Raw genomic sequence first — 24,120 nt, 5'->3', positions numbered from 1 at the left:
AACATGTGAAGGGCAGTCCTGGGAGAGCCAGTTATCTTGATGGCCGGCAAGTCTTGTTTTCAAATCAAAGTTTTTTTGTATAGCCCAATATATATATATAATAGACATTTGCCTAAGTGGGCTTTACATTTCATACAGTATGACAGCCTGCCCTTTAGGGATGGGAATCGAGACCCGGTTCCTCTTCAGAACCGGTGCCGAGTCAACCAATTCCTTGGACATGCCTAACGTTAGCATGCCTGCTTAACGATTCCGCTTATCGGTTCCGCTCGTTGCAAATGCGTCATGACTTGACACTCACGCTGCGTTGTTTTGGTTCAGAACGCAGCAAACATGGCGTTGAAACAGAATCTCTCTAAATGTTGGTTGTTTTTCTCTTGAAAAGACGACAATACGGCCACTTGCAACAATTGTAAAGTTTCCATTTCGTCAAAGGACACGCGCACGAGCGCAAGCGAGAAGACAGCGATCGTGACGGTTAAACGTTTAAATGTCCGCTGCCTGTCTAGTCGACACCAGAATTGCATATGTGTGGGCTAATAAAAGAGGGAGAGAGATAAAAGGTGAGAGCAGCATAAAGCAAAGCAAAAAGGTTTTCTTGACCGCTGCCTTAAGCCCCGCAGTGTTTACTCACGTTCGTCAGCTGGTTTGTTTCTTTTTCTTCCCGTCAGCTGTTATAGTGCAGCCTTTACGCACGGCGGGTGGAGACGAACCCAAAACAACATACAGCGCGGAACTCGGTGGTCCGGTGATAAAATAGTCTACACTTAGGTTTAACAATAAACTTCATAAAGACACACTTAAAATAACGATCTCTGCCCATACAAAATGCACTGACTTGGATAACTTGATGGAGCGATCGATGTGCAAAAAACCATCATCAACCGTCATCAGACGGCACATGTGTCTGATGACGGGCCGTTAAACAGCGGGCGGGCTTATAAAAAAAGGAAGAGAGTAAAAAGGCGAAAGCCTTTTTCTTTTTCCTCCCGTCAGCTGTTCTAATGCACCCTTTACGCACGGTGGTTGAGACGAACCCAAAACAACACACAGCGGAACACAGCGGCCCGGTGATAAGGAAACAGTAGCCTATACACTAAAGTTAAACATGAAGCTTTGTAACTACACACTTAAAATAACGATCTCTGCCCGTACAAAAAAAAAAGACTTGGATAACTTAAGGAGCGTCCGATGTGCAAATGTGTCTGATGACGGGCGGTTATATTAACTGCACATTAGAACAGTGTGTACATAAAATATCTCGTATCCTTTCTGAGAGGGCATACATGATATTTTCTCTGCAAACAAATGGTTAATTTGCCAAAGTTGATAGTTGGTCTTGTCTTTACAGAAGACTTCTTTGTATTTTTTATGTAAGTTCAGGGTTCGACATAACGTATAGCCCGATGGCCCGGGGCCAGTAAAATCATATGCAGGGCAAGTTGATTGGCCAGTCACTGTCCCGCCCGGGCCAGTGACTGGCCAATCACAGTTCAGTATCTTTTTGTAGACTACATCATGGTTCATTGAAATGCGCGTTCTGAGTCGTAATGAAAGCAGTGTTTATTTAAGACTCAATATAATAAACCTAATATAAAATATATTTTTTAATGAAAGGCCAGTGGACAACCGATGCGTGGGCGTTTTGACAGGCACCGTTGGCAGAGCTGCCTACCGTCCGCCTGCGAGTCGACAAATCAATCGACTTACTCTGCCCCCTTTCTTTCTTCCCACAGCAGAGGTTGAGGCGCAGAAAATGATAACTGCGCTTTTCCTTTATCTGCCGCCGTAATGTTACAATATTTGCATCCAAGCCCCAATGGTAATACAAATGAGAGGCGTTATTTAAACGCTGTGAATGCGTCTCCGGTGATTGTGTCGGTTGTAGACAGAAACGAACGGAGGGACTCCGCTCACTGTACAGTTCCTATAGTCGCGCAGTTTGGCACTGTGTTTTCAGGCTCGAGACATTCAATCAGATCGCGGAAGTCTTTCCCATTGAAATCGCTAACGGGGAGAATATCCCCGGTTATTATTTTAGCCACAAACCACAGTTCATCTGCGCGGCGGCTCACTCGCTGGCGAGATCACACGGTGAAACGCTGCTGTGATCGGACGAAGGCATTGTGTGTTTCTAAGGTGAGTTAACGTCATAGTCTTAGACGAGCGTTTAACTTATGCTGCATATTTTGCACTGCATTGTTTTTTATCAATAGTTTGAAAAAATGGTCCCACACCGGACTCTTATATGAAGCTGACACTTCATGGAGAAGTGACACTGCTGCAGCGCGCTCACGACCAGACGTGAACTCACATACACGGTGAAATCTCCCATTAAAAAAAACGGCATAACCCACTGATTTTCGGATTTCTATTCTATTTTTAAAGTCAACTTGAGCGAAAGTGGAAAACCGGTCATTCGGTCGACACATTCACATCCCTAATGCATATAGAGAAAGTAATAAAAACAGCCTACCACACCACAAAGAATGATCAGACCTTCATCTCTTATTTATTTTTTATGTTTGAACATGACTTCTGCAGGTGAACTATTCATTAAACTGCCCAAATTCAAGAATAAAAACAACCTTCAAACTACTGGACTTTAAAATACTGGCCGACTCTTTCAACATACTTTCAGTTGTAGGCTTCTAATTCAATATGTTTGCCTGGTTTTATATTTTGTGTATGAGCAATATCAACATTTCATATAATTAACTAAAAGAAAAATAACCAAATCTAAAGGGAATATCTATACTGTTACAGTATAGATATTCCCTTTAGATCTGGTTATCTTTCTTTATTTTTCTAATACAGGTATTATAATTATTGACACTAAATTATGAAGAAAAAAAAAGTGTGTGCAGGGCCAGTGAAAATATACAAGGGGCCAGTAAAACTCGGATCCACTGGCCCGGCGGGCCAGTAGGAAAAAAAAGTTATGTTGAACCCTGTAAGTTGAATTTTGTTTCAAGTTGAATGCAAATGAGCACAGTTCATATTCCAAAAGGCACAAGCTCTTCCTCGACTGTTTTCAGTCTTTGTTTTTAGTTTTTAGGGAACATAATGGCATTTGGGCTTAAAAAGGCAAACTTTTTTTTTGTCCGGACCAATTAATGTGAAAATTGACAATTTCCTAATCCTAAAGTACTCTTGATAATCTTTGCACACACTAGACACACTTCTGATCAGATATTTAAGCAGGTTAATACAAATAAACAAATGTGTACTTATTTTCTCACACAATGAGAATTGATAAGAGAATCGATAAGAGAATCGATAAGGAATCGGATCGATAAGCAGAATCGGAATCAGAATCGTTAAATTCTTGTCAATTCCCATCCCTACTGCCCTTACACCCTTAGCTCAGCTGAGAAAAAACTCCCAGTTAAAGAAAAGAAGAAGAAAAAAATAAAAGAAGTCTCCTAGTTTAGTTTCTGGTGGTGAGGGCGTTGTTCTAGGATCAGTGAGCATGGATTCAATGGCTGACCGGTAAACCACAGTTAAAATGTCCTTGCTGAGCGTCCTTTCTACACAGCTCTGGTTAAAATGATCGTATTCCCAACTGTTTGGCCTGTATTATACTGTGGATTGGCTTGTTCCAAATTGTCTTTGTATCTATATGGAGATTCAGAGGTTTTTATTATTTAGATTTATAAATATGTTCTGCAGTATTTTGTGCACATTTCCTCAGAATTCTACCTGACATATTCTGTTTCTTATTATTTGGAAGAGTTTGGCAATCCATGCATATTCTATGTATCCTATTCTGAATAAACGGTAGTATCTGAAGTTAGGCCTAAAGCCTTCTCTTACACTTTGGTGACAACATAAATAATAAGGCAAATTTGACGGCTTTTACAGTTGTTCTGAGTGGCCTACTCTGGCCTGCTCTGTTTCAATCATATTTTTAGTATATGTGTGATTGGATGTACTTTAGGACTGATCATTCACTGACTAAAACTTAAAGGTTGAGTCAGCGATTCTATAGAATGTTTGTTGTCAAAATCACTTTGTAAAAATCAATGATTATCTTCTCATCCGCTACCTGTGTGTGCACCGAAAAAAAATTATCCTAATGTTAATACACAGCAAAGGCTCTGTAAACGGGCACGTTGGTAGCTACGGTGGTCCGCTTTGGTTTACATACCCTTCTATTTACATACCAGTTTACAGTGCCTCGGTTGTGTATTAACACCAGTTTTTTTTAAGCACTCGCACAATACAGACAGGTAGCAGATCATGAGGAGATATTAACTGATTCTGACAAAATAATTTTGACCACAACCGTTCTCCAGATATGGCTGACTCCACCTTTTAATCTGGTGAGAGAACGGAGAGTAACTCACTCCATAACTCCCTAAAACATTGACTGTTGCGATGTGAGAGCCGTGAGGTTTGATGTGATGGATAAGGTTAATTTTATTTTTATTTTTTTTTTAACCTTTATTTATACAGGTAAATCCCATTGAGACTGGAGACTCTTTTTCAAGGGAGACCTGCTCCCATTCCCACGTTACCATTCACACACACACATTCATACACCGATAGCAGGCTAACTATCGACATTCACACCAGGCGAGGTGGGTGAAGTGTCTTGCCCAAGGACACAACTACCATAACACAAGTGGCAGGATGGGAATTGAACCGCCAACCCTTCGATCATTGGCCGACCCGCTCTACCACCTGAGCCACTGTCGCCCCGATTAATATCTTCATTCATCTCCAGCCTAAGGGTCAATGCACTTCTTTGTCTGTGCCCGTCATCGGCACACCAAGCCACTATATTCTTCTTTACTAATGATGTGCCAAACAGACTCCATTTCCCCCTCTTTTGCTTTCTGTCAGAAATGTTCAAAATAAAGCTTGCCTCCTCTTCCAACATTACATTGTGGGCTGTTGCTTGTTGGCAGCTCAGCTTGGCATGGGGCGGCTGTAGTAACAACACATACTTCAGCTGATCCAGGAACACAAAGGATTCTGTCCACTGTCAAACTTTTTTTTTTTTGCTTTATTTTTAGTGTAATCAAGGATGCTCTAAAATCCAAGTCACCACACACACACACACACACACACACACACACACACACACACACACAGAGTCAGCTTTATAAACGGCAGCGTTCCTGCATCTTCACCAGTCTGATGCATTTCTCTTTTCAATTTGAATGTCCGCTACAGTCATATGAAAAAGTTTGGGAACCCCTCTCAGCCGGCATTATAATTGACTCTGCTTTCACACAAAAAAGATAAAAGTGGTATGTCTTTCATTTACCAGGAACAGCTAAGTACTGGGATGTTTTCCAAACAAAGATTTTTTTAAAAGCAGTATTTAGTTTTATGAAATTAAATAAAATGTGAAAAACTGGCTGTGCAAAAATATGGGAACCCTTGTGGTCTTGCTGATTTTAATGCATGTAACAGCATGTAAAACTGAGGACTTTAAACACAAAATTGGTTGGATTATGTTGTTAAGCCTTGAACCTCATATAAAGGTCTGTTTAATCATGATAAAAGGTATTTTAGGTGCCTAAATGCAAGTTCCACTTCTCTTTGACTCTCTGCAGAAGTGAGACAGAATACGATCATCAAAACAGCTCCCAAAAGATCTTAAAAACAAAGATTATTCATTGTCATGGTTTAGCGGAAGGCTACAAGAAGCTTTCCCAAAGGTTTCAATTGTCAATTTCTACTGTAAGGAACGTTGTCAGGGAATGGAAGGACACAGGCACAGTTGCAGTTAAACCCAGGTCTAGCAGACCAAGAAAAGTACAAGAGCGGCATATGCGGCGGATTGTGAGAATGGTTGCACACAACCCAAAGATCACCTCCAAAGACCTACAAGAACATCTGGCTGCAGATTGTGTATCTGTACATGGTTCTAAAATTCAGTGCAATTTGCACCAAAACATCTGTATGGCCGGGTGATGAGAAGGAAGCCCTTTCTGCGCCCACGCCACAGATACAGTTGCATGGAGTACGCAAAAGCTCATTTAGACAAGCCAGCTTCATATTGGAAGAAAATGCTTTGGACTGATGAGACAAAAATTAAGTTATTTGGTCTTTATAAAAAGCAGATGTTTTGGTGCAAATTGCGCTGAATTGTTGAACGATATACAGATACACAATCTGCAGCCAGATGTTCTTGCAGGTCTTTGGAGGTGATCTGTGGGTTGTGTGCAACCATTCTCACAATCCTCCACCTATGCCGCTCCTGTTTTTTTCTTGGTCTGCCATGCCTGGGTTTAACTGCCACTATGCCTGTGTCCTTCCATTTCCTGACAACGTTCCCTACAGTCGAAATTGACAATTGAAACCTTTGGGAAAGCTTCTTGTAGCCTTCCCCTAAACCATGACAATGAACAATCTTTGTTTTTCAGATCTTTTGGGAGCTGTTTTGATGATCCCATTCTGTCTCACTTCAGCAGAGAGTCAAAGAGAAGTGCAACTTGCATTTAGGCACCTAAAATAAATTTTCTCATGATTAAACAGACATTTCTATGAGGTTCAAGGCTTAACAACATAATCCAACCAACTTTGTGTTTAAAGTCATCAGTTTTACATGCTGTTACAGGCATTAACATCAACAAAACCACAAGGGTTCCTATATTTTTGCACAGCCAGTTTTTCATATTTTATTTTATTTCATACAACCAAATACTGCTTTTCAAAAAATCTTTGTTTGGAAAACATCCCAGTACTTAGCTGTTCCTGGTAAATTAAAGGCATACCACTTTTATATTTTTTTTGTGAAAGCAGAGTCAATTATAATGCCGGCTGAGAGGGGTTCCCAAACTTTTTCATATGACTGTATGTTTTCTGATGGTGGGCGTGTTTTTGAAAGCACATTGACATACTGTATGTGTTTTGAGTGCTAGGCTATCTGTGTCTGTGCTTCAAATGTGGTTCTATGTGTCTTTGCAGAGATACTGCAGTCAGACAGACCCAACCTGAGGAGGACACAGAGTGAGGAGACTCCTAGTCCAGCTGGATCGCACAGCAGGTCAGGACGCACGCACACATGCACGCACGCACGCACGCACACACTCACTCACACTCTCTAGTTGTCTGAAAAGGTTATTTATGGGAAGGACAGGAATGAATACAACTTTAATTCCAGTTGGCTGGAAATAAATCAGTAGGTGTCTAATCATATAATGAGTAAGATGCAGCCATTATCCAGTGTCCTTATATCCATGGATAACATAAGATATTCTCAGCTCAACTTTCGAGCTCGGGCACAGTTGATTTTAGCTTGTGTTAGGAGCAACACTGTAGAAAAGTAGCTCATAATGTCTAGATTAAAGATGAAGCCTTGTAGTTGCGCCTCATCATTACCTCACATTATCTATATTTGTCTATGTATTTTATTAAGCAAAGCAAGTCAAGTTGCTATAAAAGTCAAATTAATCCCGGAATTGGACAGAAATCAGAAGCTCCTACATAAGAGTAATAGGCCAAAAAATACAAACAGCATGCCTCTTTACAAAGCGTTGTCCATATTTCATTTTTAAATCCCTTGGCATTTGTCTTAAATAACGGGCCACATTCCCAAAAAACATTTTCCCTGAAGTGAAATTCTCTGAAATTAAAATCCCCTTAACTAATGTCAGAAGGAATAATTACATTTGTGTGAGGTGCAAACGTTCAGAGAGTGTGTAGCTCAGCTCAGTGGATGACAATGAAATGATTCATGTGGTATACGTGCTTTGGAGTAGCACTGTGACAGGTTAGGGGGAGGAAAGAAAGCCTTTATCTGTAATTTTGTGATTATTTATCCAAAAGAGACAATACAAGATCTTGATATCTGTTAGCACTCTCCGGCTCTAAAAAAGGTGACAGAAACCTTCCCTGTAACTTTGCTTGCATTTTTGATATAGAAATGGGCAAATGTCTCTCATCCAGGTTAGCTTAGCTCAAACACTGGTAGTCAAGGGGAGCGGGTCAAAAGATAAACTTTACAACATCACTGAACGCTCCTGTGTGCTTGTTGGGACTTGTTTATCTACCATGTTAGGTTGCACATTCTATTTTTACAATTCAAAACGTAGGACTATTCCTTTAAGGGACAGTTTGGACTAGGTTTCTGTTGGGAGTTTTCTGCACCGCCCTCATTTAGGCTCAGCAGGGTTACGGACGGGGGGTGGATCTTCAACTACAACCAACTGTACTTTCTTTACTTTCCGTTTATAACATTAACAATAATAATAACTTTATTCGTGTAGCACTTTTCTCAATCAAAGTAAAAACAGCTAGAAATGATTTAAAACAAAGTTCTTATAACCAGGACAAAGTGTGTTAATACAACATACACAAAATCAAATTAAAACAAGAAATGAATGCAAACAAATTTCTAAAGTAAAAAGGCCTTCTTATAAAAAGGGATTTTTTTTTTTTTAACACACACACACACACACTGTAAGCCATCTTGTTAGGCATCAAAAACAGCTCACTACTTTCAAATCTGTGCAGACGTTGTGTGGTACACTCATTAGAATAATAATAATAAAAATAATAATAGCGCAATAATAAACTTGTGTAACCTTATTTTATGAAACACTGTTTTGCAAAGCGCTTTCATGAAAATCATAAAACCCCGAGGCATAATTGTAATCCAAATAAATGGAAGAAAGAAGAGTAAAGGGGTTCAGTGAAGGGAGCCTGTGCCAATATGGTCGCCTTAGGCAATCATGCATAGTGCCAGCACCTTATCCCATCCACCCCCTCCGTATGTGGTTAACAGACGGCGCTCTCACCGACTAGAATGGTAGTGGGATAATAAATAGTGGAGCAGACTGCATTTTATTTCAAAGCTTTTGCGGCAGGGTTGCATGGGGTCAGATGGTATTTCCTTGTAAACATTGCAGGGGGGAGGGGAGGGGGGCATTTAACACAGTTCAGCCAAGAGCCCAAACCACTGCTGTCATGGAGAAAGCAGTCAACTTCTCCATCCAGTTGTGTAAGAGCATACGCACACAGACAGACAATATAGAGGAGAGTTGATTTCTGTCGGTCTCCCATGACGAGCAAGCTCTGTGCCCTAACACACACACACACACACACACACACACACACACACACACACACACACACACACACACAGACAGACAGACAGACAGACAGACAGACAGACAGACAGACAGACAGACAGACAGACAGACAGACAGACAGACAGACAGACAGACAGACAGACAGACAGACAGACAGACAGACAGACAGACAGACAGACAGACAGACAGACAGACAGACAGACAGACAGACAGACAGACAGACAGACAGACAGACAGACAGACAGACAGACAGACACAGACAGACAGACAGACACACAGACAGACACACAGACAGACACACAGACACACACAGTGAGAAGTGTACACACAGGCCTGGTGTTAACCGTTGCTTCCTTCCTTCCTTGCTTCTCCTTATTGTGGCAAACAAACAACCAAGCGCAAACCCCCAGAATCCGGTCTTGTGCTTCTGGCTGTCCCAACTTCAGCCTCAGCATTCCTCGGCCCCTGAGCGAGGGGAAGCCAACATGTATTTCTTTGTAAAGAAGTTCTTGTCGGAAAAGCAAGAGTTATATTTAGTGTCGGGGAAAATGTGAGGGTGTCCAGAGGTGGAAAAGTAGCCGCCACCAAACACCTCTGTGTGTGTTTTCCATGTGCTGGTTTTACCCGTGTACATGCGTGTACCCATGCCAACTCTATTCCCCCTTGAGTCAGCAACAACAATAGGTTTTAATGAAACTAGTCAAAACAGTAACAGTCCCACAAATCTTTTACTCCATACATTTAAGGTCAAACATTCAGTCGATTTTAAAGTTCAAACTTATCATTTGGGTTTCTACTTGAAAAACTGTTTTCATGGTGCTGTGTCCAAAAAAAACTTAATTTCTCTCTGCCATTATTGAATCTCCTCTTTTCAGCCTCTGTCTGAAATGCTCCGTTTAGAGCCTGTCTCTATAAGCCTTACAAAAGGCCAAGTCTGCTTTGATTGGCCCTGAATCTAACTGGCTCTTCAAATCTAACTGGCGGTTAACTTCAGAGGTATCTGGGTGTGTGCTTATCACAGGAGCAGGTAGTGCTAAGTCATGTTGGTAATGAGGGTGTGGCTTCTCCCCTTATGACATCACAAAGGGTGAGATATTTGACTGGTTTTATTTTTAACACCGGTTACCAGAAAGAAATGAAATGAAGGCGGAGTAAAAGAGAGAGAATTACTTTTTTCTCATACTTTGGTAGTCTCTAGTCTCACCGTGGACCCATATGAATGCTGTGTGTCTTTTCTATTGACAGGAGTAACCGCCACTCGGTGGGGGGTTCCCAGGGCGGCTCCCCAGGGGGATCTCTGACTAATGGGGAGCTGAACCAGGAGCCCGGCTCGTCTGGTCGGCCCCGCTCCTCCAAGACTCACGTCAGCCCCGGAGGTGGTGCAGGTATACAGACATTCATGTTGGAGGCTTCACAATACCATGGCACCATGATACATGTGTTATGATATGATATATTGCGATAAGATGCTTCATATATCTTAAAGCTCACATATTATACACTTTTCTGTCAATATTATATGGTCTTAGAGGTCCCTAATACGTTTTTCTTTAGTTGTTTGCTGAAAAAACCGTTCAGATCATTTATTGTAGTATGCCTATATACCCTAATGTTCAGCTAATCTCACGATGGCCTATTTTTTAAACCGAGCTGCAGCTCCCCTCGTAAATATACAATCTTTGAGCTGCCCCCGCCCCTCTCTGGAAGCGACGGGTCCATAGCCTGTAGTAGTAGCCTGTCCACAGTGCCTGTACTTTTAGCCGTTAGCACGGAAGCTAACGGCTAAAAATATCACGAAAATCAGTGAAAGAATGAGCTTCAAAGCTAGACTTCGACTCTATTACCTTCCTATGCTTTGTCTTGCTAAAAACGAGGCTTTGTCAGACTGCTGTGGAGAATATAAAGAGCTTGTTATGAGCAAAAGCTGGTTGCTTGTCCCAAAGCTAATAGCTATACACCAGGCAGGCAAAAATACCAATAAAAACAATTATTTTAGTTTCACCGTTTAAAAAAAAAGCACAAGTAGCTTCCTATCCGTTGTGTTATTAAAAACGAGGCATTAATAGACTGCTGTGGTTAAGATAAATTAGTGGAGTATGAGCAAAAGCATTCTGTGTTGGTGTATGTAACATTCAGGCTGTACTATGGGCATCTTGTCGCTTAGCGGGGAAAGCAACATAGCTGTCGCTCGGAAAGTTTTCCATCGGATCTCGGGGCCGTGGACCAATAAGAAATGGGGGGTGGGGGGTTGTTATCATACGGTGGACGTTTCTGGTTACTAATGTGGGGGGAAGCATGGACATATAAAGAAAATATGGGGATGTGGCTGTGCCGACTGTGACGTAATAGTCAGCGAGAATTCTGACTGGAGTATATTGGGGGGGAGGGGTGGGGGTTTCAGAAAGGGGGAGAGTGAGAAAAGGAGAGATTGTTATTTTTTTTAATATTTTGGCAGTCTCTAGGCACACCGTGGACCCATGGATATGTTACAACACATTTAAAAAGTGCATTTAGCATAATATGGGACCTTTAAAGCATTATTGATAATTCAGTGGACATATTAAGTGAAAACTATTTTATTCAAACTTTAATTCAGATTCAAACTCCCAACATTTCAGGGCAAATAACCATATTGCTACATCTACCCATCAAAAACATTCTATGAAAATAACAGATTTTGGAGCTGACGACACTAATGGAAATTCATTTTTTAGAAATTGTCAAGTGGTAAAAATCCTAAATCCATATCAACAGCAAGTGAAATCAGCTGACTTTGATATCCTGGTTTGTCATGCTTTTGTTAACGATTGTAAACCTGTAACTGTACGTAACTCTTTCTTCCATGTCTTCTCTGTGTGGCCTCCCAGACAAAGTTGAGTTGACGTCCAACGGGCTGGAGAGTAGCCGTCGGGGCGTGGGCACCCCTCCTCCCCCCTCCCCCTCCGGCCCATCCCCGGCCCCCAGCAGCAGCAGTGGGAGCCCCTCTCCAGGGCAGGACGCCCTGGGTCTCAACCCACCGTCTGAGCCTGGACCCAACGCAACCTCCAGCCCCCAACAGCCCAACACCAGCACCACTACAGAAGCACTCCCAGCAGGGTAAGATAGAGACAAAGATAAAGTATATCAGAATTAATATCACGATAACAATATCACGATTGACTAAACATTTCACCTCAATTATGATTAACAAAGGCTTATTTAGTTTTCTAACCAATTCAGTGACAAGGTTTGTACTGTAAACATGCTCAACTATTAAAACTGGGATATTTTATCGAATGAAATAGTACTAGTGCTGTCAGTTTAACGCGTTATTAACGGCGTTAACGCAGACCCATTTTAATGGCGTTAATTTTTTTATCACGTGATTAACGCTCTTCATGGCCGAGCAAACGTTGTGGTTTTTCACATGCTGTTGCATCAACTAGTAATGTTAGAACAACTGAAACACCACAAACTATACATGGCTCGCAGTTAAGTTACTGTTATTTCAAACGGTACATGTCCTACTATACAGCGTAATTTCACATTAAAATCATTTAACTGGCAAAACAGCTAAACGTCAAGTCAATTCTGACTTTAATTTTGAAGCAGAAACCGTAACCTAGCTCAGCTGTGCGACCTTCACTAGTAGCGTCTTCCGTGTGTGACTCTGGGACTAAGCGGAAAAAGAACAGAAAAGAAAGCTTGTCATTTGCAAAAGTCTTACTTATAACCCTGTGCACACACCAACACCTCCATGAAGTTAGGTACTAGTTAGTTAGTGGCAGCCGGCAGTCATTAATTTTCACTTTAATTTTTGCTACGAAGGGCGACGGAAGCCTCGGCTGCAGCAGCGCCATGGCAACCACCAGCACACAGGCGTATAGTGTGTCTGTCAGTCTGAAATAAGTCGTGGATGAAAGACTCCCAAAACATTTAGGCCTACAACAACCAGTTTGATTTAGCCTTAATACTAATTTGTTTTATATACCCTATGTTGTTTTATGGTTTGGTTTTTAAATAAAAAAAAGAAGTTCCAATTATGTTTGTGTATGCTGTTCTAGGGGTGGGGGGGGGAGATCTACATTGTGGGCTACTTGCACTGAATTGCAAATTTTGATATTTTAGAAGAAATACACTGAATTACAAGGGTGTAGAGATTAAAATGAGAAAAAATAATGGGACCAAAAGAAATCCAGGGACATTTAGGCTAGAATAGATAAAAATGCGATTAATCGCGAGTTAACTATGACATTAATGCGATTAATCGTTTGACAGCACTAAATAGTACATATATTTTATTTGTGTTTTAAAAAAAAATAATTAAAGAAATACAGACTAACCATGTATTGTTATTTATTGAATATTTCCAACTGAAATCAAAGCATCTCTTGAAATGAAAATGTCACATTTCAGTTTTGAAGTAAAAATCAAGTTCTCTAAAAATAAGAAAATATATATAGGGGAGAACGGGGGAATCTGAGGCATCGGGTAATGTGAGCCACCCCCTGTATCTAGGCAACGGAAAACATTTGTGGTCATGTGAGATATATGTTTTCAAGCCCCTCTCATTTCCCCATGGCCCTGAAAGAGAGGACCTCATGGTGCTGTGGTAAGCATGTTTTTTTCACCAAAATAGGTATTTTGCATGTAAAAGTAAATTTTCTTGCTGTCAACTTAATCAACTGTTGTGCCAAAGCAAATGTATTCACGTAGAAAAACTTCTATCATATGTGTTGATGAACTACCAACATATGAAACCATGTGATACTGATAACTGAAGATTAGCCTGAAATGCTAAGAGAGGTAGTTTTTTCTCAAATTGTGGTGGTGGGGGAAAGTGAGCCAAATGCTGTGGGGGAAAGTGAGCCACTGTCTCACTTTCCCCCACCATGAGGCACAAGTTAAGTTTAGTCTTAAACATATTTTAATGTAATATTACATAACACATGTTTTATTTTAATGTCATACACATTGTAGAAAAGCCATCATGCCAAGGAAATACACCAGGAAGACGACCTGGGGCAACCACACGGAAAGAGCACCTTCTCATCTTTCCCTGTAACCTTCAGGGCTGGAATGTATAGTAGGCCTAGTTGTAGAGTATGACAGGCTGATGTTATAATCCAGTTGGGTCTTCTCCTGTGTTCTGAGTCCCAGGCTGTCCTCGCTAGTTCTGATTTTCCTATGCTTTGACCCCCAGACACTAGCTGGCTCTAAGGGTCCTGTGTTCTGACCCCCAGACTGTGTTCTAATCTAACTGGTTCTATCTTTCATTTGAATCTTATTAAAACCTTTTGAACCTTTTATGTTGTATTTGATTTTGTTCAGAGTTACTTTCAAGTGTTTAGAAAATTTGCTTTGCTTAATTGACCAAACCCCTTCATTCTTTTACTAGTCCAACATTAGTTCTGGAATGTGTGGCTAGCTTTCAGGATTCTTACTGTTACAATATGTGTTGTTATGGTAGTTTCAGAGTGGAAAAAGTAAGTGGATCAGTTTACCCCACAGCAGGGGTAAACTGAGCCTCATGACAACTTTTTTTAAAACAATCATATTTTCACTGCCTTTTGTCTTGAAAAAATTCTGCTAATGCCCATTTCTAGGAAACATCCTGAATTAATGGGAAATGTGTAAATTTGAGTGATAAATCATTTTAGCTCCCTTAGAGGGGAGCAAATGTAAAAAGTGGCTCAGATTACCCCGTTCTCCCCTATATATTTTTTTTAAAGGTCAATAAATCACTGCTGATTAATTTAAGAGTAAAAAAATAGGTGCTTTGACAGGGACTGAATGAAGATACTCGTCATATGCAAGATTAAGTCAATGACAGGATCTGAATGTCGGTTTGAAATGAATTGTCCTGCCCTTCATCAGAACATCTAGCATTCAGCCAGGACATTAAAGCAGTGCACTATGGGGCGCCCGTAACTCAGTGGGTAGGGCGTCGTCGTCCCCCCCCCCCCCAGGTTTGAATACCGCCCGGGTCAATTCTCTGCATGTCCTCTCCTCTTGCCCCATTTAAACTCTGTCTCTTCAATCCGTCTAATAAAGCAAAAATGCCCAAAAAATAATCTTAAAAAAAAGCAGTGCACTATAATATGATTCATTCTGCCTAAAACGTATGATAGATATAGACATGTTAATAGTAATAAAAAGATTTGGTCATCAAAATGTAAAAGTGTAAACCTCACAAGACGCTGGATTTCTCTTATTCATTTTCAAGGCAGATCCTTAAACAGCAGCTTAGTGCAGGCCTTCCCATCGGAAACTGCTAAGCAAAGGAGGAAAGCCCTGAATACGTTGTGGGTCCACAGCTTGATTTTGTTTAAGCTTAATGAACCTAATATTGTATTTCATGGGACCTATTAAGTTTAGAAATCCCCAAAAGTTATTTTCCATCTCAAACGGAATGTTGTCTTTGACATGGCTTATGGAACACACAGCCGTGGGACTATTTATTTCAGGCCAGGCAGTGTGCGTCCATTAAATAACTGGACTACACACAAACGTTCAAAAGACGCATATACCGTCAATTAATCCGTAATATTTTGCTTTAGTGTGTGAAATGTGAGAATCCACCCCTTAAAGCTATACTGTACGATCTGAGAGAGCTAGCATGATTTGAAATTAGCTTGTCCTCGGAGTTCCGTTTAACTCCTCCCTCTCCCCTCGGGACTCCCTCCTCCACCCCTCGACACACAGCCGTGCACGAGCGCTGCTGGCTGCACTTCCCAATTGCACTGTTTACCAGTGATTGTTAACATTTAACTCACACACACAAACACTCACACATAGGCTACATGCAGAAAAGGCCCCAAAGTTTATAGGTTACAGTGTTGTTATTTCTTATAGAGTGTTGAGATGAGTTTTGTTCAGTGTGGATGACAGTATAGCTGTCAGTTAGTGGCCGTGACGTCAGTCGGCCGGAGGGTCTGTCTAGTAAGTTCCTTTTCTCTTCTCTCTCGGTCAGGTGTGTGAGCGCGCATGTTGCCGCAGTAGTCGACACAGTTGAAACGTGTTTATGTGAATCACCCGTGTGTGACATGCAGTCCCGATCGCTGTTATAAGTTACAGTTTATGGATGTTATTGATGGCCGCGATTCGCAGGTGGCAACAGCTGTTCTAACGTCTCCTCACGAGCGGAATGTAAGCCTGTGTCTCTTTTCCTGCGATCTATGCTGCTGTGCCTGTGAAAGAAGGAAAATAAAGAGCGGAAAAACCATACTCCTCTTCTCATGCTTATAGTCTGACGTTTTTGGCCTTAAGTGGTGTTCTGGCCGACACCTCTGAAGTGAAACCAGTGATAAGCAGATCAGCGCGGTACCGGTAGGCGACATCCACCAGTTTCCTCCGCTACACTAGGCTACATGATGAAAGATACAGAGCAGTAGCCTACTTAAAAATATAGCTTACTATTTAATCTTTGGGTTTTGGGGAAAGTAGCAAGTCTTGTCAAGTCAAAAGGCTCAAGTCACGAGTCATTGATGTTAAAGTCCAAGTCAAGTTGCAAGTCTCTTTACATTTTGTCAAGTCGAGTCTCAAGTCATCAAATTCATGACTCGAGTCTGACTCGAGTCCAAGTCATGTGACTCGAGTCCACACCTCTGGTAACTTCTGTGTAGGTTCCATTGTGTAAGCTTGTTATGCTACTTCCACTAGGTCTAGTCCACTGCCAGGTAGCCTACTACGATATGGCACGAACGCTTTCTCTGCCCTCCGTGAACGCGCTCAGGCTCGCACACAGAGGGGAGAGAACGCGCAGGATTGTGATTGGTTCTTTAGATACGGGTCCATCGTCTCCGATTGGTCAGCATTTTAACAGGTTTATAGAAGGTACAGAATTTGGGGGTTTTTCGTTTCTTTTTCATTGCCCATAAGTCATTTATTGCTGTTGGGGTGTAAAAAGCACTTTTCACAACATATTAAAAAGTGCATATTGCAGATAATCTCCTATGATGCCTTTAATTAAACTTTTACTTTTCTTTGCATTCCTCATTGCTACATACAGTAACAAAATGAAGTCTTTTTCAGCCTGCATTCATAAATGTTGACCTCATTTAACATATTTAACTATGGAAGTCAGAGTAGATAAATCCGTGATCACGATATTAAAAATGGTTTGGCTATAGACAACACAGAAAACAAGTAGTTTCTCAGTACACTAATCAGCTAAGTCAAAATTGTATGAGCTGAATTAGCTCAGCCTGAGATGATAAAAAACTGTGAAATTGACATTTGAACCCTCTGTTACTATTAAATATGTAATTACAATTCTGCTATATAATACAATATGTAACCATGTGATAACTTAGGAATGGTAGGGGTGAATGTGTAAGATGGTAAATGAGCAGAAAGATGCTACAAACAGCAGTAGATTTAAAGTGCTCCACTAACTTGTTGTTGATGCTTTCTGTACTGTCATCCTCCCCTTAGGGTCTTTCTCTAGCTCAGGTCAGGTCAATTGAACATGAAATACAACAATCTTTGTTGTTGAAGTGTCAAAGACCAGAATAAGTGGCACCATAGTAGCTCAGTAAATGACTATCTCACTGTTCTATCCAATAAAGCATGAAAATTACACACAAAAGAAGTCTTAAAAAACAAGAATAAATAGTTCCAAAGATAGATGTTTTAATATTTTGGTAAATAGTCCAAGGCACTAAAAAACCTTAAGTTATGAAAAAAAAATTGCTGTTGGTGATTCAGACATATTAAAAGAGCTGGGTTCATGGCATCAATTACTCATCTCTATCTGTGTCGGTCGAACACCGTTACACACTTAGCAGCTAATATAAGTCAAGGCAAATCAAGTGACTTTCAAATCACAACACTCCGGGTGTGAGGGACCGCTGGCAAGCTGCTGCCGCGCCTCCCCTGGTTTTCGTTATTTTCGTTATTTTGATGCTTCGTATTAATTCATCAAGATTTGTCTTTTATGAACGTTGGACCTTAAATCCTTCTGCTTGACTCGGCTCGCTCGATCTTCCACTCTGCGATTCTGAAATAGCAGATTGTTTGCCTGCCTGCTGCTACTGCCTCACGCGTTAGCCAGAAGCTAGCTCCGCCTGCACAGGGCTCACCTGTCGGGACTCTGTAATACACTATCGCGGACACAGCCGGCTTATTTTTTTTATTATGATTTTTTATTTATTTATTTATTATTCTTTTTATTGACATGATTTTCGGCAAACCACACAACTTTTGGGTGGTCACGTGGTCTTAAAAAATCAACAAAACCCACCTCATGTGTATTTGAACCAATGGCGGTGCATTCTATGCTGCGCACGCCATGAAAATTAGATAAAGTAACAATGCTGCGCTATGCAGCAGCCGGCAGGAGATACAATGTAGCGTCGCGTAGCAGCCGTCATCAATGGGTTAAGAGAATATACTGTAGAAATAATAGTAGGACAACACTTTCCCTTAATAATTTGTGTAGAGCGTTTTGTCGGAAAAACAGTAATTATGAAATCTTATATTTTTGTAATGTGTGAATTGTATAGGCAAATGTAACACCTGTCTTTCTCTCTCTGTCTCTGTCTGTCTGTGTGTAGCTGGGAGCAGAGGGTGTTGCCTCATGGCAGGGTTTACTATGTTGACCACAACACCAAAACCACGACCTGGGAGAGACCGCTGCCTCCAGGGTAAGCCAGCCTGTTTACTGTTTGTGCATGTGCTTTCTGTTGTGGAAGCATTGACTGTTTGGCACTGGATCACTTTAAACAAAGAAGTGCTCACTGATTGGTTGGGTCCATGTTTGGCATCACATATCAGCCAGTCATGTCTTCCACCAATGGTTTCATGGAAGTTACTGCGGTCCAAGCAACAAACAATATTTGGTTCATCCGGAAAAGATGGGATGAACAACTCACTACAGCGACTGATCCATGAGCCCGACAAACTCGCTCCACGTGAGACTCTTTACACTGCTGAGGCGGGGAGGAGTTTTTTTAAAATGCTCAAGAAAAACAAGGTAGTTAATATAATAACAAACTTTCCCAAACATATATAATAGTCCTATGAATCCATTCATTAAAATGTCATCACCAAAGTTCATCAAAACTGAACAAAGAAATTGTGCAATTAACTTTCACCCCTGATTGCAAAGCGGTTCCGTTAGCCCCTTTTACTCAGAACTACGGTCTGCCAATACTACTGCTTTGTGGATTTACACTGGACCAAGCAAAGTCGGCATTTTGGTGAACCAATGTGTGAATTTACGCAGCGCTCCACATCCCAGAATCGAAAAAAAGAGTTATGCAACAGTGATGGCACAGAAGTATTGCATGTGCAGAAAAACACTTGGATGTCTTCATGTTCAGTCCCAATCTTGTGCTAGACCAAGCCTTCTTGTTCCTTATTATTATTTATTTTTTATATTTCTTTGACCTTCTCTGTTCTAACTACGAAACATTGTAATTAGTCCTAAAATGGCTCCGTTTGAGTTTAGCGATTGTGTGCTAAGCTCAAAGTCATAATGAGAACAGTTTTCAACCCTGGGCACTATGAGAGCAGACTACTACTGCCAGAAGTCCAGCCCCTTTATGACATTTTTACTTTGCACCAATTATTTATTGATTTTCGCTGTGTGTGACTGGGGTGAAGGAGAGAAAAAGAGGCAGTTTTTTAAGGAAAAGGTCACTACACCCACCCCCCCCTCCCCCCCCCACACACACACACACACTTTTTCCATACAAGGAACAAGAGCGCGCGGGGGCCTGGAGAACAAAAGTCCTTTCTTAGCACCACATGTACTTCCATTCACCACAGTGTGTTGGCTGCTGGCCGGCCGTGGCCCTTCACAGGATCAATTAGCAAACTAATGCAGGGCCAGTGCTCCAGATGTCCACACCAGGAACTGTTTAGAGAGATGCAGAGGGGGAGGAAGGCAACAGAGCTTTGGTTGCTGACATAATGAAAGCCATCCATAGCCAGACGGAGGACAGCTCCTGAGCCACACTGCTCTTTAATCACATTTACTGTTGAGGTTTGCAACTTAGTGATACGTCACAACTTCAGTAGCCTCAAATTCAAAGCGATCCTGTGTTTACATGACGCAGGGCTTGTAGGCATCCCTACCACAATGTTACATTCCCTTTCCCTGAGTTTTGACAATGTTATTTAGACAAAGGTAAACAATAGAAAACTAAACTGTCAAGAAACTTTTTGTGTTTATATTGAATATTGCTTTTTTTCAAAAACATCTTCACTAACCCTAAATGTAGCTGTTACTTCTTACATATAAAACAGTACCCTTTAAGTCCAAAAAGACTCACATGTGTGTTAAGGGGTTACTGTTCAACAATATATTTGTTTCTGTTTGATACAGACACTGCAATGCTTAAACAAACCTCAGTTTTGCGAGATAGGCTATTAAAGAATATCCGGGAAATGTTCTAAACAAGTTTTGATTGTTTATCAAAATGTGGTGTCAATACACAGCCTGGGGCACTGAAGACAGTTATGCCAACAAAGGGAGCCAGACAGACAGGTAACAGATCGTGTTATGAGATATTTAATGATTTGGACAAGAAGTGATTTATTTAATTTTTATTTTTTTTAAACTTTTATTTTAATGATTTTGCAATTTTTAACATACAGACAAAAAATAAACAGAATAAGTAAACACATACAATACATACACCCCTCCACCCCCTCCCTCCTCCCTCACATAAACAGAAGTGAAATAAATAACTAAGACAAAATGATTAAGAAAATAAGATGTAAATAAACAAAAAACAAAACTGGAGCAAACCTCACACATTCTAATTCCCTATGTGCTGGAGCACTGGGCCCCATACGGCGGAGAATCTGTGGGGGTGGCCGGACAGCTCACATCTCAGCCTTTCGATGTGCAAAATGCCCACCAGTTCCCTCAGCCAATTATCAAACTGAGGGGCCAAGTTGGATTTCCACAGCTTTAGGATACATCTTTTAGCAATTACCATGCCATAAACTATGATTGTACGTACATTATGGTCCAATTTTTCCAGGGCTGTGGAATGACCAAACAGAGCGGTTTCCGGATCAGGGGTTAAGGAAACATTTAAAACATTAGAATACCATTGAAATACAAGACACCAAAAGTTGTAAAGATTTGGACATTCCCAAAAGTGGTGAGCAAGTGTACCCTCAGCAATCTTGCACCTGTTACATAAAGGCAAAATATTTGGGAAAATGTTATGCAGTTTAACCTTAGAATAGTGCAATCAAAGTGTGACCTTAAATTGAATTAACTGAAGCCTCGAGTTTGTAGAGCAGGATTTTATGCTTTTTAGCGCTGCCTCCCAGACATCGTCAGCTATTCCAATGCTTAAGTCTTTTTCCCAGGCTTGCTTTATTTTTAAAGTAGATTTGTCCTGCCGGTCTAGAAATATTCCCACAAAAGATGAAATCAGGTTTTTAGCTTCTGGTGAGCCCAGTAAAGTTTTGGACAATGAATCATCTGCGGGCAGGGATTCGAAGGATGATATATTCTGGCTGACATAATTCCTCAACTGTAGATACCTGAATAATTGAGCTTTCGACAGTGAAAACTTTGATACTAGCTGATCAAATGAAGCAAAGTGACCATTTATATAAAGGTCCTCAACTGATACTATTCCCTTCCGACTCCAATCTCTGAATGCCGAATCTGTGAACGACAGGGGGAAGGCATGATTATGCCAGATTGGGGCATGTATGGTCATGTTCGGTAGTTCACAGGCCTTCCTAATTTGGTTCCAAATTCTCTGACCATTGGACAGGGTAAAGTGGTCTCCTCTAAAGGCCAGGACACACCGGTCCGACTACCCGAAAATGGAGTCTGCCATTCCAGAAAGCTCCAGTCTGCCAGTCGCGGCCAAAAAAGTGCCAAGAACACACCGAGCCGACTGCTGACTCTCCGTACGCTCTGCGCTTGCGCGGGACGTAATGTCTCCATAACAGCAGGCGACGCTAATCTGTATTGTGGCCCAAAAAAATACAGAAGCCGGAAATGATGGGAAAGCTCTCTAGACCATAAACATAGATATAATTACGTATTTATATTTATGGACCATAAAGAGCACCATTTTTAGCAGAGAGTGTCGAGCATGGTGTCGAGCAGTCAACAAGGGTTAATGCATGTGAGTACTCGCTGAACGAAACAAACAAACACATTAAAACAATGGCCAGCTGTTCTTAGCTGTTTGTGCTACCCGCCTCACTTCCGGCCTTCACTGATTCGCTAGCCCTCCACCAATCAAATTGCTCCAACTAAAAGACTGCCCCTGCTCAAAAGAAGCCCGACAACATCAACGACGACCGACGTCATGGCACACACCAAACAGATTTGTGTCCCCGCCCCCTCCAGACTCTCCGACGGTGATTATCGGGCCGGTGTGTCCTGGCCTTTAAGGAGGCAGGGGTCTGGGAGAAGAGAAAAGGAGGGCAGTAAGAGAGGTTTTTTGGGCCAAGCTTTTTTCAATTGCCAACCAAGGGGGGCAGATCAGATCTAATGCCTTTTCATATGTAAATTGCCAATACACCATCACTCTAGCATTGGCAGCCTAGTAATAATGTAAAAACATGGTAACCCCAGTCCGCCATGCTCCCTGGGTTTCTGAAGATGGGCTTTTGAGATCCTATGTGCTTTATATCCCCAAATAGAATCAATTGACTTAAAGTAAGATTTAGGAATATAAATTGACACATTCTGAAATAGATACAGAAATCTCGGCAGGGAAACCATCTTTACTGCGTTCACACGGCCAATAAGGGAGATCGGTAATTTTCTCCATTTCTCTATGTTCTCCTTTAGTTTGTTCAATCGTTCCGTAAAATTTAACTTAAAAGGTGTCTTTGGGTTATTAGATAATTTAATGCCCAGGTACTGACCAGATTTGTTTTAAACTGCGTATTGGCTAGAAATGTTTGGTCCACATCTGCTGTTTTATGGTGTAACCCGAGACGTCGCCAAAATAATTAATTAGCTGGAGTAGGTGGGGGATGGAATTCTCGGGGTCGGCTACCAAGAGGGCGATGTCATCTGCGTACAGAGAAATCTTATGGTCCATCCCACCTAGAGATATTGGCTTTATAAGTGTGTGCCCTCTTATGCTAATAGCCAGGGGCTCGATGGCCAACGCAAAGAGGAGTGGCGAGAGGGGGCAACCCTGGCGCGTGCCCCTCTGAAGGGCAAAGGGTGTGGATCTTTCCTGGTTTGTTAGAATGGAGGCGGTGGGATGGGCATACTGTATATTAAACACACCCAGGAAATAAAAGGGGCCCCAAGACCGAACTCCTCCGTCACCTTGAGCAAGTACCCCCACTCAACCTGGTCGAAAGCCTTTTCCGCGTCCAGACACAAAATAGCTTGTTTGGAAGAGCTGTCGAATTTGTTATACATAATATTTAGGACTCTCCTAACATTAAAAATCCAAGTTAAACATAGAAATTGGTCGATATGAAGACGGGTTAGTTTCATCTCTGTCTTGTTTTAACAAGAGAGAAATGTTTGCGTTATACAGTGTTGGTGGAAGCCTATTCGCTTCGGTTGAGTGGAAGAACATTCTATGCAGGATCGGGGTTAGCCTACTTGGTCAGCAAACTTCTTATAAAATTCAACTACAAAGCCATCTGGCCCAGGGCTCTTGCCGTTATACAGCGATTTGATAGCGTCTGTGATTTCTGCAGGGGACAGTTCAGAGTTTAAGGCCTCGCGGGCCTTAAGAGGCATAAAATAAAGAATCCACATCAGGTTGAAATAAAGTAGCTGCACAGGAGTAATGACTCATTACATTAAAAAAGACAATTTTCAAATATAAGATCTTCTGTGTAAAGATTTAGCTTGTCCCAATACATGATGTCCTTCTACATCCTGTAGTCATTTTCAGTGTGCAAACCAGCAGCTTTATGGAGGTTCTTCTGACCTACATCCTCTACACAGCGGAAGTCACATCACATGGACTGAGCCTCCCAGTGAAAACCAACAGCAATTCGAGGGATATACAAGCAACAGAGTCAAGTCCAAGACATGATGTTATAATGACATATAGAAGTATATGTACTTCCCAATTGTAGCATACTGCATGCACACTATGTACTCTTTATGGTCAGCTGCAGTATG

At 41.4% G+C, this 24,120-nt stretch overlaps 1 protein-coding gene across 4 annotated transcripts in view; it reads left to right on the top strand.

Annotated features, from left to right (window-relative positions):
- The window catches only part of wwp2 (WW domain containing E3 ubiquitin protein ligase 2), a 104,979-nt gene that overhangs the window by 28,298 nt on the left and 52,561 nt on the right, over window positions 1-24,120 (top strand). For all 4 annotated transcript variants that reach the window (XM_080028329.1, XM_080028326.1, XM_080028327.1 and 1 more), the window contains exons 6-9: window positions 6,925-7,003; window positions 10,296-10,435; window positions 11,918-12,146; window positions 18,587-18,676. In XM_080028329.1, the coding sequence (XP_079884455.1) occupies window positions 6,925-7,003; window positions 10,296-10,435; window positions 11,918-12,146; window positions 18,587-18,676 (538 nt within the window). The remainder of the gene's footprint in view (window positions 1-6,924; window positions 7,004-10,295; window positions 10,436-11,917; window positions 12,147-18,586; window positions 18,677-24,120) is intronic.

This window comes from Ammodytes marinus, assembly GCF_949987685.1.
Source record: "Ammodytes marinus genome assembly, chromosome: 5".
Classification (NCBI taxonomy): domain Eukaryota; kingdom Metazoa; phylum Chordata; class Actinopteri; order Uranoscopiformes; family Ammodytidae; genus Ammodytes; species Ammodytes marinus.
Note: the sequence above shows the minus strand (reverse complement) of the source record. Positions and strands in the feature narration are given on the sequence as shown.